The sequence below is a fragment of the Carettochelys insculpta genome, chromosome 24 (assembly GCF_033958435.1).
Source record: "Carettochelys insculpta isolate YL-2023 chromosome 24, ASM3395843v1, whole genome shotgun sequence".
In the NCBI taxonomy this organism is placed as follows: domain Eukaryota; kingdom Metazoa; phylum Chordata; order Testudines; family Carettochelyidae; genus Carettochelys; species Carettochelys insculpta.
The window spans coordinates 15843650-15857674 of NC_134160.1; the positions used below are offsets into that span (position 1 = coordinate 15843650).

At 52.6% G+C, this 14025-nt stretch overlaps 1 protein-coding gene across 1 annotated transcript in view; it reads right to left on the reverse strand.

The window, feature by feature from the left end:
* Positions 1-3361: 3361 nt before the first annotated feature.
* NKAIN1 (sodium/potassium transporting ATPase interacting 1) overlaps positions 3362-14025 on the reverse strand; it is a 205232-nt gene continuing 194568 nt past the window's right edge. Inside the window, exons 6-7 of the mRNA XM_074976065.1 lie at positions 3859-3940; positions 3362-3443 (exon numbers count right to left, since the gene is read on the reverse strand). Of these exons, the coding sequence (XP_074832166.1) occupies positions 3362-3443; positions 3859-3940 (164 nt within the window). The remainder of the gene's footprint in view (positions 3444-3858; positions 3941-14025) is intronic.

A 14025-nucleotide genomic window follows, 5' to 3' on the forward strand; every position in this document is an offset into this window, starting at 1 on the left:
GAAGCCTTTCCTGAGCACATGAGGGACCTGCCCTGCAGCTCAGACCTCTAGCATTAGCCTCTCTGTGATGCCCTGTCAACCTTTCTAGCACTTCCTCTACCATGTGGTTGTACCATCCCACAGCACACCCAACCTTCATGTTGGGGTGCTGCTTCCACAATCCCTCAGAGGGTGCAGCACCAACTGCCCCATTGCCAACCCCACATGGTGCTATATTTTAAGTGCTCATTGGTGCCTCCTACCTAGCTCAGCCCTGCTGAGTTTGTGAAACCTGACCTGCTCCCAGTGCCAGCAGGCACAGCTTACCCACCACACAGAAATGAACCCATAGTAAAACAGAATTAAAGCCTTCCCATCTAGCTGAGGTTTTTCTGCAGTGCCTATCGCCACAGCATCTAAGTGCTGAGTTCCCTTGTAATCATCTCTAGAGTGCCCTGTATCTCTCATGGCTTCAATAACTCTCATGAAACGCTGCTGCGGAAATCTCTGGCAGTGTTTCCAAACGCTGCAGCTCACAGCTCTGATTCAGCCGACTTTGGGCAATTACTGCAGCACACTGCTGATCTGGTATCTCGGGGAGTCTTACAGCAGGCTGCTTTTGGGTTGGGGTCATCGCTAAGTAATCAACCCATCAATGAGCAAGTGTAGCAAGAAAGAATCAACCTCCAAAACAATCCTCTACAGGGGGATGCAGGCGTCTGACTTTAGCCACTCCGACGAGCTGTGGAGAGCCCTAGTGCTCCCTGTTTGATGGCAGTGCAGCCTCCTGTCGAAGGAGAACCCCCTCGGGCTTTTAGCATCATCCCATGTTGAGAGAGTGGGACACGCTTGAGCTCCCTGCTCCATGCACTGCCGTTCTTCCCACAGGCTGTCACAAGAGGGGAAGGGCATTAGACGGCTGCAAGTGCATCTGGGCAAATTCCATTCACCACATGCTGCTGTAAGGCCCCATTCTGTTGACTGTGTGTCACTGGGGAATCTGGGCCTGTTCCAGCCACTCTACACTGTTGACTTCCCAGTCGGAATTCAGTGCATTAGGCTGGACTTAGAGGCTGTGCCCAATAACACTGTAATACACGAGGTAAAAGTACAAGAGGGGGCCATTACTAACATACTGGATCCTGAGCAGCTCAGCTGGTCCCTGGAGGCTAAAGGAAGCAGAATCCCAAGGTACCCTGTGAATCTGGGGTATGTGTTTGGTGCCTACCACCCTGAGGTCTTGATCCCCCTTTAGGGACCCCATGTGCTTCTCCAATACCATCCTCCCGCCAGTTGTGAGCCAGGCAGTGATCTGAGCTGCTTGGAAAGAAATCTGATCCTCATTACAATTCCAAGAAGTACATACGGAACTCCACAGTCAGCTGATGCCTGTTTGACTAACTGCCCCAAAGCCAAGGCAGAATCTGCTCTCAGCCACAACAGCTCATTGGCCTCCTCTGCCATCCTATGTGCTCTACCAGTGTCATGTACCTCTGCAGAACACCACATGGAGCTGGGTCAGTAACCCCAGAGACCTGTCCTCTACAACAGCCAGGCTGGTGGGATTACTTAGCCAGCAAAACCACGGCCAAGTGCTGAGATTCAGTGCCCCTGTGCAGAGGGTCTCTCATCTCTGCAGGCAGGGAGGGCAGCATGGGACCCTCTAGTGCCACGCTGGGCAGCTTTAAGGCCAATGTACTCCACACCTGTACCTGTACTTGTGTGGCTGCTCAGGAAATATTCAGCTGATTAGCAGAGTGCCCACGGCAGGTTTTGTGTTCCTATTGGTGGTGCACATTTACATATGCCTTGGTGCACATAAAATTTATTCTGCACATAGCCAGAGAAGATTAGCGGGACCATTGCTCCACACCAAAACATCGTGGATCTCTGCCCCTAGAGCTTGCAGCACACGGGGTGGAAGAGACAGGTGAGCGGCGAGTCTGCAGGCCTCCAAGTTATTTAACATTTTTGCTGCAGCTGTGCCTATGGTCAGCCAAGCTGGCTCCTGCTGGGCTACCACTGTATGGTCATAAAGTAAATAATGGGCCCTGCTCCAACGAGTTTGTCTGAAATAACATTGAGAGCAAAGCTGAGTCATTGCAGAAGCCAGGTAGCAGCCTTCATGTGGAACTTACGCGACAAAACACTTATCTGGTTCTCTGTCATCTCACCACTGGGAGCTGTGGACTAACTCAATCCTTGGCATAGCACCACTGGTTTCACACCGCACCGCAATACCTTCCCCCTCTTTGTAACAGCCAGGTCCCTAGTCATCTGCTATGGGCTGTTTCCCTTTCTAGCCAAGAGTGGGGCTCAGAAGAAAAGAGGCCTTAGTTCTGAAGGTGAGAAGGAGTCTTGGACAAAGTGTGGAGGAAGGATACAGCAGCCTTCTGGATGTATCTGTCTTAGGGCTGCCTTCTCTCTGCATATGTAATTGCACTGCATGCCCTTGGATTTACATACAAGACTTAAAACACAATTAATTATTGGCAGCCGGCAAAGCCTGAATGAGGCTAATCCCTTTAGATTTTGCATCGTTATCTCATTTTAGCATTTATCTAGTTAAGCTTAATGGGCAGGGAGAAAATGAGGTTGCACTTATCTGAAGAGATGCTGCTCCCACTGGCAAATCATCAGTATTTGGAAGGCCTATTGGCTGCCCAAGGTAGACTGGAAAGCCACAGAGAAGGAAATGGGATTTTCTGCACCATCCTCTTCCTCTTGGGGGCTCTCAGTGCAGAAGGGAATTGGGTGGCAGGTGAAAATGAAGGTGACAATTCTGCTTTTGTTTCTATTGATCAAAGGGCCTGCCCAGCCCCGATGCCACTGTCAGTCTCCAGGTGGCAGAAAGCACCCATGGTTAGCACCGCTGGGGAGGAGGCTAAAATTGCATGAGCTGGAAGTGTGGCAGTGGGGTGGGGGGTGCTCGGGACAAGAGGGTCATGGGTCAGGTTTGAACTGCGCTGGGACAGCTGCATGGGGACTCAGGATAGGAAGAGCTGAGGTCTTCCTGCAGGGAGCTGAGGTCGAGAGGGAGGTGGTCCCCCATTCATAGCAACCAGCTGATGCTCACTCCTAGGAGTGAGGTCTCAGTGTCTCTCTTCACACAGCACAACTCCCTGGTTCCGAGTCTGACACCCTCCCCCCAGCTCCTTAGTTTACTGCTAGGCCAGAGGATTCTCATTTGCAACAGGCTCCCATCCCCTGAGGAGTCAGTCTGCATTGAAGGACTAGACCCCCGGGGACATCACTGAAGCCCTGACAACCAATTAGCCATCTCACAGGGAAGCAGGAGGACCCATTGTCCCGCATGGGTCCCCCAGAGCTTGGCTGCATGACACATGAACTCTCCCACCAGCCGTTCCGCGCTGCCGTGGCATCATTGCAGGCTAGGCTGCAGCCCGTGTCCCTCCTCGTGCCTGGGCTTCTGGAACCACTGGGCCCCGCTGGTACGAGCCCCGCTAGGGGTGTGAGACAGGCCGGCATTGTGTGCACGGAAGGGAGCCGTGCTCGTGTGTGTGGGGGAGCCCACAGCTGCATCCCCAGTCACCATAGTGACCAGGTCTCCATGGGCTGCTCTGGAGACAGGCATCCTGGGTTTATGGAGCAGCCAGCCCAGGGCACCCTGCTCCCTGCCCTGCCCCTCCCTGATTCGTAGGGAGACCCTGTACAGCCATGAAGGCAGCTGGGCTGCCAAAGGCCCGTTCAGGACTCTGTGCTATGGGGGCCACTGGAAGCCAGATGTGCTGGTGGTTTGTGGCCTGCTAGGAGCCAGGCTCCACACCATTGCATACCCACTAAGTGGCAGCCCCAGTGCCATCCTGCCCCTCATGGGACAGTGGCCCCCACTCACCGCTCCCACCAGGCGAGACTCACGTGTACAAAGGCTGTAGCTGTAAGTGTGATGTCTTCTGTGGGGCCTGGTAGCCATAGGAATCAAAACCTCCAATGAAGTCAACTGGGGAGAGAAAAGACCAGGAGGGGGGGATCAGCAGCTGCTGCAAGGAGATGCGGCTGGAGCAGGATGGGGCTGTGGAGTTCAGGCTCCTTCCTTCTTCTCTCTCCTTCCCTCTCCCTCTCCACGATACCAGCCCAAGCTACAGCAACAGGGTGCTTCCTGTGGTAGGGAGCAGCAGGGCCCGTGTGGGGGTGGCTGAGCCGTGTGCCAGATTGTGTGAGTACATGACAGGCAGGACAGCGCGCTGGCACCCAAGCACGACCCCTTGGGCCTGCAGGAGGTGGAAATCCACAGTGACCCCCTCGGAAGCCAGTGCCACGTCCCAGCAGTAGAGTCCAGGTAAGCGAAAGGGGACCCAGCCCAGCACGGGAGCACATGGCTTGCGAGCTGAGCACATGCATCCCAGCCACCTTCCCACTGCCTGGGTGGAAGATAAATGCAGGAAAGGAGCCGGACTGACCTTAGAAATCCCTCCAGCTCTTTTCTACTCAATACACCAGAGCTCGCGCTTCATGCTGGACAAGTGGGTAGAATTACCCTCTTGTTGTATCCAAAGTAGGCATTTAAGGAGAATTATGGGTGACTTGAGTCTCATTCACAGTGTGTAATTTAGGGGAATTACAGACACTGATAGATCAGTTTTCATTTCTGTGATGGCTGTGATTTCCATCCGACAGCTTAATCCTCTTTTCAGCAGCATTAATACAAGGAGCTCGGTTATTGTTTTAAGAGTCCATTACTGGTCTACGAGCCCTGGGGGCCGCCCCAGAATACACGCATCTGCTCTGGAGAAAAAAGGAAATGCAAACATACTCCAGCACAGACCAGAGGCCATGCAGAGCACAAGTGCCCAGAGGCAGTGCAAGTTGGCTGTTCCCAGGGGAGAGGCTGCAGCTGGCTAAGTGGGCAGACAGCTACTCCCTCCTCCACAGAGCAGATCTTACAACCATAGAACATTAGAATGGGAAGGGACCTCGAGAGGTCATCAAGTCCTGTCCCCTGACCTCATGGCAGGACCAGGCACAGTTGAGATCATCCCCGATGGATGCCGAGCCAACCTGCTCTTAAATATCTCCAGAGGTGGAGATTTTACAACCTCCCTAGGCAATTTATTCCAGTGTTTAACCACCCTGACAGGAAGTTTTTCTTAATGTCCAACATAAACCCATTGCTCCTTATCCTGTCCTCAGAGGTCAGTAGAACAATTTTTCTCCCTCCTCCTTGTAACCCTCTTTTATGTACTTGAAAACTACTAACATGTCCCCTCCGTCTTCTCTTTTCTAAACTAAACAAGCCCGGTTCTTTCAGTCTTCTCTCGTAGCTCATGTTCTCTAGACCTTTACTCATTCTTGTTGCTCTTCTCTGGACCTTCTCCAGTTTCTCCACATCTTTCTTGAAATGTGGTGCCCAGAACTTGATTTGGTTATTCTGGTCCCCCTGCAATGTGGGTGTCTCTTACTAGGACAGCAAAATGTTGCAGTTGAGATCTTTCTTCGCTGCCCACTACTTGCAAGTATTGTTGGTTACAGGCTAGCAGTGCGTGCCTGCCTGCAGCCAGATACCTCCCCTCATGTCTCTTTCTCTCACTCCTACATAGGGATTACTGGAAGGTGTGAATCCCCAGCTGGGAAAGAGCCAAGTGAGTTCTGCTGATTTACCAAGGCAGTTGGCTTCTGATCCCACCTCGATACAGGGGAGGAGCTTTCTGGGGCAAGAGGATCGAAGGCATGGTTTCCCAAACTTGGGGGCGTGCCACCCTGAGGGTGTGAAGAAATTCCAGGAGGGGGTCATGAGGCAACCCACCCCCCATCATTTCCTCCCCCCAAAGGAAGAGCCGGCCTTTTCTTCTGGCTCTCAGCCCCTGCCATTTTACATGGGTGACCTGGGGCAGCTGCTCTAAAAAGCAGGCGGGGGCGAAGACCCACATGGAGCTAGCTGCCTCCTGCAAAGGGGAGTGAGTGTGGGTTGGGGAGGGGAGGGGAAGGAGAGGAGGATGGGGTTAGATGTGGGGCTGGGGTGCCTGGCTCGGGGGAGGGCGATAGGGTCAGAGTGGGAGGTTAGTGGTGCCTGGCTTTGGGGGAGGGGAGGGGCTCAGGCAGGGGAGCTCGCAGGGCTTGGGCAGCTGGCTTGCAGGGCTCAAGAGGCTTGGGGGGGCTGGCCCTGGCATCACGAGGCTTGGGTGGCTCAGGCTGGTGGGCAGATGGCTGGCCCCTGGAAGTGCAGGGCTTGGGCAGCTGCTGGGCAGGCGGCTGGCCCCGGCAGTGTCGGGCTCAGGAAGCTGGTCTGCGGCTGGTGGTTGGGCAGCTGGTGGGCAGGCGGCTGGCCCCGGCAGTGTCGGGCTCAGGAAGCTGGTCTGCGGCTGGTGGTTGGGCAGCTGGTGGGCAGGTGGCTGGCCCCGGCAGTGTCGGGCTCAGGCAGCTGGTTTGCGGCTGGTGGTTGGGCAGCTGGTGGTTGGGCAGCTGGTGGGCAGGCAGCTGGTGGGCAGGCAGCTGGCCCTGGCAGTGTGGGTCTCAGATTGAATTGAATTTTTTGTTAAAGGGGGGTTGGATGATGGTAAAGAAGAGATGGTGGGGCCTGAGGGTTTCTCAAAAATCAAAAGTGGGGGTGTGATGTGGAAAGGTTTGGGAACCGCTGATCCAGGGTATAAGCTGAGCTCTCAGGAGGGAAGAGTCCCTAGCAGCAGGTAAGACTGGGAGAAATTTGAACTGTACTTTCTTACCTGATTGTTGTCTAAATTAATAAAAGACAAATCCTAGGGCTGCGTGGATGTGGATACTGTCTGCGGGGGGGGTGCGTGTGCGTGTGCACGTGTATGTGTGTGCGCGCACGTGGATTCTGTCTACAGAGGTGTGTGTGTGTGCATGTGCATGCATGTGGATTCTGTTTGCAGAGGTGTGTGTGTGTGCATGTGTGGGTTCTGTCTGCAGAGGTGCGTGTGTGTGCACGTGTGCGCGTGTGTGGATTCGGTCTGCAGAACAGGCTGGCAAAGTGCTATCCTAGCAAAAACTCATTATTTGGTCATGCCCTTTTTCCTGCTCCTGACCATTAGTGTTTATCTAGCCACATCCAGGAACTGAAAGTGCTCTCCAGATGGTCCCTAACGAAGCTATGCCCACTCCCCAGATACAGGCTGGTATCCTAGGCCCATATTACACAGGGAGGGGAAGGATCTTCTCCAAGCTCATAAGGCAAGTTATGAGGACAGCCAGGAATCTTGTCTCCCATCCTTCTCCTGTCACCACCTCACTGATGGCAGGGATGTTGATGATTACCATTTACCATTTATACAGCAGGAGCACTGTGGGGAACCCCTGCCCCGAATCAGGCAACCCTTGTGTTAGGCAACTTGTAAACACCCGACAAAGGCAGTTCATAGAATCCAGGGTTGGAAGGAACCTCAGGAGGTCATTGAGTCCAGCCCCCTGCCCAAAGCAGGATCAACCCTAATTACTTCATCCCAGACAGGGCCGTGTCAAGCCTGCACTTAAAAACCTCTAGGGATGAATATCCCACCCACTCTCTGGCTAACGCATTCCAGTGCTTCACCACCCTCCTCGGGAAATAGTTTTTCCTAATATCCAGCCTACTTCTCCCACTCTGTAACATCAGACCATTGCTCCTTGTTCTGCCATCTGTCACCACTGAACACGGCCTCTCGCCATCCTCTTCAGAGCCCCCCCTTCAGGAAGTTGAAGGCTGCTATCAAATCACCCCTCACTCTTCTGCAAACTAAATAAGACCAGATCCCTCAGTGTCTCCTCATAGGTCTTGTGCTCCAGCCCCAAAACCCATTTGCCCCAGACGTTTAAGTGGCCCCATCAAGGTCTGAGCTCACCATCCTGGACTTAACAGGCCAATACACTAACCATCAAGCTATCCCCTCCTCACAGGTCTTACCTCAAAATACATACAGCTGAAGGCCTGACATGTGCCTCTGTGGTTGGCAAAGCTCTGGATATGTTTTGGTAGCTCGGTTAATGTTCTCTACTGACTACAGCAGCCCCAGTGGTGCCCAGGGATACTAGCATATCTGGGCTGGCGAGGATTCACCTCCACAGTGACACGTTCACAAGGGGCTCTGACTATTTCACAAATGTCATGCAGGGCAAATACTTGCATTTCCCACCCATGAAACTGCCTGCTCCATGGTGCACCTGTCTGTGTTACCCCCTGGGCAAAGCACTGTGGGTGGTGAAGGCAGGGTGTTAAATCATGGGTTATGGTGACTCTTTCTGCTTTTTGCTCTGGGCCAGCAGCCTTTCTGTCCATCTGTCCTGGGCTTCTGAGGCAAAGGGAGAAAAGGCTCATTTTCTGCAGAGCTTGCAAAAGCAGCTTCTGTGCGGTGTCTTGTCCCAGGATTAGCTCTTCCTGCTTCTCTGCCCTGGACCTGGGCTAGCGGGACCTCCCTCCACCCCTCGCATTGACTCACCACCCATTCTCCTCATCTTCCAGCAAGTTCGCCACCTGTCACCCTTTGTCCCCTCTTGTGGAACCTTCACTGCTTTCCTGTCCCTCTCTCCTGCCAGCCTCCTCCTCCCTCCCACTCTCCAACAACCCTTTCAGTGGCACCTTCTTCCTCCTCCACCCTCAGTGCCTCCTGGCCCACTCTGACTCTAGTGCAAACCGCCTGCTGGGTTTTCGGAACAGCCCAGGAGCTTGCACCTCCTGACGTCGGCCCCCACTCCCTCCCACCTGCTCCCCCAGCTGCTCACTGCAGCTCCAGCGATTCCCCCCAGCTGGGCCAAGGGGCAGGTGCTCCATCCCTGGCAGGGCTCCAGCCCTCTGGAGCTCCCTTCCCACTGCTGCTTCTGAACCACTGAGTTGCTTCACCCCTCTAAATCTCCCTTGGCAAGTTCCCTTTCCCCTCATGTCCACGATTGTCTGCCAGGGCCAATTGCCAGCTGATGACGCCTGCTGGTGGCACCGCAGCAAACTAAGCTGCATTGTGCCACTTCTCTAATTGCTCTCAGCGTTGCCACTTAATTCTTCCACTGAAATGCTGGGAAGGGATTGTACTCTACTGTCCTCTCTGCATGTGAGGGCTAAGCCCTTCTACAGACTTCGCTGGCAAGAAATAAGTGATGAGATGCCTGTGACTCTCTGCAGGGACACCAGGCAGATTTTGGACAGGAAAACTATTTAACCAAATGAGATTCTCTCCCATCTTTACCTGCACAGAGGAGTCTCCAAGACTCTCTGGTCTCCTGGATATATATAGGGTTAGGGTTACATATAATCACAGAAGCATTGATTCCCATGAAGTCAGGGGGCCATCTACCAGGTCTATTTGTCTTTCTAACTTAATATTCAACAAGCTCTCAGTTTTTACAGCATCATCCATTTCCTAGTCTAATAAGATATTGCATTAGAAAGAAGCATTTGAATTTCAGCCACAGTGGCATTAATATTAAAAGTGTATTGAATGCTTCAGTTTGTTTGAATGCTGTGTGCTCTGTGGAATGCAAACAGAGTTCAAAGACAGCTGAGGCAGATAAGCTGCTTGCCAGATTCCAATACCCATAAGCAACTTATTGCAACAGGCGGTGTCCAATTTCGCACCGAGATTTTTATTTTCTGCTATGTGGGTTGGAACGCTGGCAGAAGGGAAATGGAGAGCGGGAGCTGGCATGTAGATGGCTTTCCTCCCCTAAGGAAAGCCAGGAAGCAATTCCCTCTCAGGCTGATACTAAGGCAGAAGTGGCCTAAGGGGGGGTCAGGGTCGAGTTGCACTGGGATGTGGCTGGTGGCTGCCCAATGCAGGTGTCACCCTCTGTGACTACCGGGCTGCCTGCTTGCCAGCACACTGCCTCCTGGGACCCATAGTTGCCTCTGGACACCACTTTGTAATGAAAAAGGAGGGCAGCTGCAGTCTACTCCCTTTTTGTAAGTGACACCCAGCAAGGCGTCAGTGTGCCTCTCTTTGCCTTGGTGTAGACACTTCTCTCCAAAGCGGATGTCAGAGGCCAGATGAGGCAGCTCATCCTGCACTGCTGGGTTCCAGCTCACTCCTTGTACTGCACATCTAATTTAGGCAAGGCTAGACTTGAAATGCTACAGCACTGTTGTGCTTCAGGGCAGACACTTGATGCCAATGGGAAAGACCATTTCATTGGAGTAGGTAGGGTATGGTAGCTAGGTCACTGGAAGAATTTTTCAGTCAACTTACTGCTGTCTGCATGGGGACTTAGGACTTGACTACATTGCTTGGGGTGAGGAACATAGTTAAGCCAACCTAATTTTCTAGTGTACACCAGGCCTTAGACACCACTGTTAGTAACTGATGCCCAGGTACATAACTAGCCTGGAAAGAGAGCCACCACCAAACCACACATGAGACATGCACACTTCCTGGGAAATGTGGGAATTGCATGTGCCATCTGGGCAGCCATTTTGGAACCCAGGCTCTCCCAAGGCGGCCATTTTAGAACCACAGAAATGTGGGTCTGGAAGGGATCTCAAGAAATCATCTAGACCAGTGATTCTCAAAATCTAGGTCAGGATCCCAAAGTGGGGCTGCAGCTCCATTTTGATGGGGTCACCAGGGCTGGTGTTAGACATGCTGGGGCACAGAGCCAAAGCCCGAGCTCCAATGCCTGGGGCCAAAGTCCAAGGCTTCAGCATGGGTGCTGGGCTCAATTTACAAGCCCCTGCCTTGGCTGGAAGCCCTTGTGTTCTGGCTTTGGCCCTCCCCCCCGACACAGGATGGCAAGGCTCTGGCAGGCTCAAACTTTGGTCCTGCTGCTGGGGTCATGCAGAAATTGTCCTTGTCAGAAGGCATTACAGTGCAATGAGTGTGGCAACCTTGGGGGCTGAGGTTGGGTGTAGAAAACCTAGACCATCCCTAACAGGTGTTTGTCCAAGTGGTCTTAGGAACAGCCATGGATTGCAATGCCACAACCTCCCTTGGAAGCCTATTCCAGAGCTATCTACCCTTGGTGTTAGGCAGGTTTCCAATTATCTAACCTCCCTTGCTGCAGATTAATCACATTACTTCTTGTCCTGCCTTCCTTGGACATGAAGAACAACTGATCACCGTCCTCTCTGCAACAGCACTTAATATATCTGAGGATTCTTGTCAGGTCTCCAGTTGGTCTGCTCTTCTCCAGACTAAACATGCCCAGATTTTTTTAACCTTTTCTCATAAGGTCAAGTTTTCTCAACTTATCATTTTTGCTGCATTCCACTGGATTCATTCCAATTTATCCAACTCCCTCCTGACATGCAGCCCCTAGAATTAGACCCATTACTCCAGCTGAGACCTCACCTGGGATGAGTAGAGCTGGACAATTCCCTCCCACACTTTTACATATGACACTCCTGCTATTACACCTCAGAATGACATTAGACTTTTTCACAACCTCCTCACACTGGTGACTCATATTCAGTTTGTGACCCACTACAACTCCACACCTGTCTCAGCAATGTTACTGCCTTGCTAGTTTTTCCCTCATTTGTAGTTGTGCTTTTGATTTGCCTTTTGCATTTGTCTTTATTGTGTTTCATCCACTTGATTACAGACCAATCATAAATCTGGCAATGTCATTTCAAATTCAAACCCTGTCCTCCAAAGTGTTTGCAACCCCTCTCCTCTTGGTGTCATCTACAAGCTTTATAAGCCTACTCTACACTCCATTATTAAGTCATAGAATCATGGAATCCTAAGGCTAGAAGGGACCTCAGGAGATCATCTAGTCCAGCCCCCTGCTTCAGGCAGGATCAACCCCAAATAAGTTATGCCAGCCAGGACCTTGTCAAGCCGGGACTTGAGGGATGGAGAATCCACCACCTCGCTAGGCAACGCATTCCAATGCGTAACAACCCTCTTAGTGAAGTAGTTTTTCCTAATATCTAACCTACACCTCTCCCTCTTTAACTTCAGACCATTGCTCCTTGTTCTGCTATCTGACACCACTGAAAGCAGTTTCTCACCATCCTCTTTAGAGCTCCCCTTCAGGAAGTTGAAGGCTGCTACTAAATCACCCCTCAGTCTTCTCTTCTGTAAACTAAACAAGCCCAAATCCCTCAGCCTCTCCTCATAGGTCTTGTGCTCCAGACCCCTAATCATTTTTGTTGCCCTCCGCTGAACTTGCTCCAGCACATCCACATCCTTTTTATACTGGGGGGCCCAAAACTGGACACAGTATTCGAGATGTGGCCTCACCAGAGCCAAATAGAGGGGAACAATGGAAATATTGAATTGTACTGGACCCAGGACTGAGTCCTCCCAGTATGACTACCTCTTAGTTACCAGTGCCTACCCCTGCGTAGGTGCCAAGTGCTTCCTTTCCCCATTGCTTTCCTGCCCAGCATGCTGCAGACAGGGGCTCAGGACCATTTGGGGATGCTGCAATGGAGCAGCTAAAGTGTGGAAGCCCAAACACAAAGTGCCAATGTCAAAACACAATGTGAAACGAGTGCACCACGGTGTGAATGATTGAACCATTTAGCGGCATCAGCTGTCGTGGCGGTCGTGCCGGGGAAAAGCATTCCCACCAGGATTCTTCCTGGCTTATTCACCCTAGGCAGGCCTGCACCTGGGACATTTACCATGCCCAGACTCTGGAGAGCAGAGACAGGAACTTATCCCCTAGAGAAAATCTGGTTACAAACTGGGGTGAGCTCAGAATCCAGTGACTGAGTCTGGCTGCAGTGGCAGCTGTGGGTGAGGAAAGGAAGGTAGATAAAGCAGGGGGAAGGCTGGCCCCCAAGCCTGTGCATCAGCTTCAGGGTGCGAATTGTGGTTTATGTCCCGGCTCCTTCTCTTTCTTCTCCTGGGGCCTTTTGCAAGTCACGTGGCCTTTCCGTGCCCCCACTTCCCATCTGCGGGCCCATCGATGGGGAGCGCAAAGGGGACAATTGCCCCAAAGCCCAGCTGCTGCCATAGCTAGAGCAGCCGTGGCTGGAGCCGCAGGGCCCCTGGGACTGCTGAGGAAGCACTGCGGAGCACCCTGAGGGTCGTGCTGGCTGCCCCAGCCCCACCCCTTGTGGCTGAGGCTCCCCCACTTCCAAGTGCATGAAGCCCCCGCCCACACATTGCCCAGGGGCCCAGTCATCCTGTCAGCTCCCCTGCCTATCGGTATAATGGGGACAAGGACACTGCCCTGCCTCCCAGAGCTGGGTGAGGCCAAATAGCTGGGAGGCCTTGTGGCAATGGGAGCTCTGCAAGTTCGTGAAACAGAAGGGAGCTATTAGTGGCTCAGCAGCCACTCCACCCAAGTCCCTTATTTGGTGCAGCCTGGGGGTGGGTGTTCCTGGCTGGGGCTTTTTAGCTGTTTTACTGGCAGGCTATGGTAGCCCCCGGGCTCCGTTTGGTTACTCCGTGCTGCCAGCTGCTGCTATTAATTATTTGCAGATGAGCAGTAAATGCTGCTGGATGGTTATCGGTGTGACCATACGGTTAATTAGTGGCTGTGCACTTAGCACTTGCGTGTGGCTGTCGGCAGCATTGTTCAATGGAAATAAATGACATTGATTGTTTTAAATTCGCCCTGAGCTGCGCTTACATTTCCTTTCCTCTGCCAGGTTACAACAAACGGAGTAGGCTGGATCAGTAACCACGTGTGATTAGGGCTCTGTGGGTACCTGTCTTTCTGCACAGCACACTGCAACCCCCAGGTTATCCCGCCTGCTGGTGCGGCTGCCACCATTTCAAAAGCAAGTGCAGGAGGTAATATTTCATATTGTAACTGAGTGTTGCCTGGAAGGGAGAAGCAGGGTAAAAAGCCCATTCCAGAGGAAGCTGGAAGAGAGGAAGGATTGCTCAGTGGTTAGAGCACTGACTTGCATTCAATTCTTGCTCCGCCATAAACATCTCGGCCATATCATCTTACGCCACGCCTCTAACATGGGGAGAATGTGTCAAAGATGGGGGCCTTGCTGATGCTTAGAGAACTGGGAGTGGTGTAAGTGACAGGACAGTGCGTCTAAGGCTGGGGGGGACAATAAATTCTGAAGGCGGCCAGTCCAAGAATTTGGAAAGTGGTCAAGGGCTGCACTCATCCATGGTATTAATGGAGGAGGTGTGGGCTCTGGGATGGAGGTGGGGTGCAGGAGGGTATAGTGCCCAGGAGGGGGTTTGGGTGAAG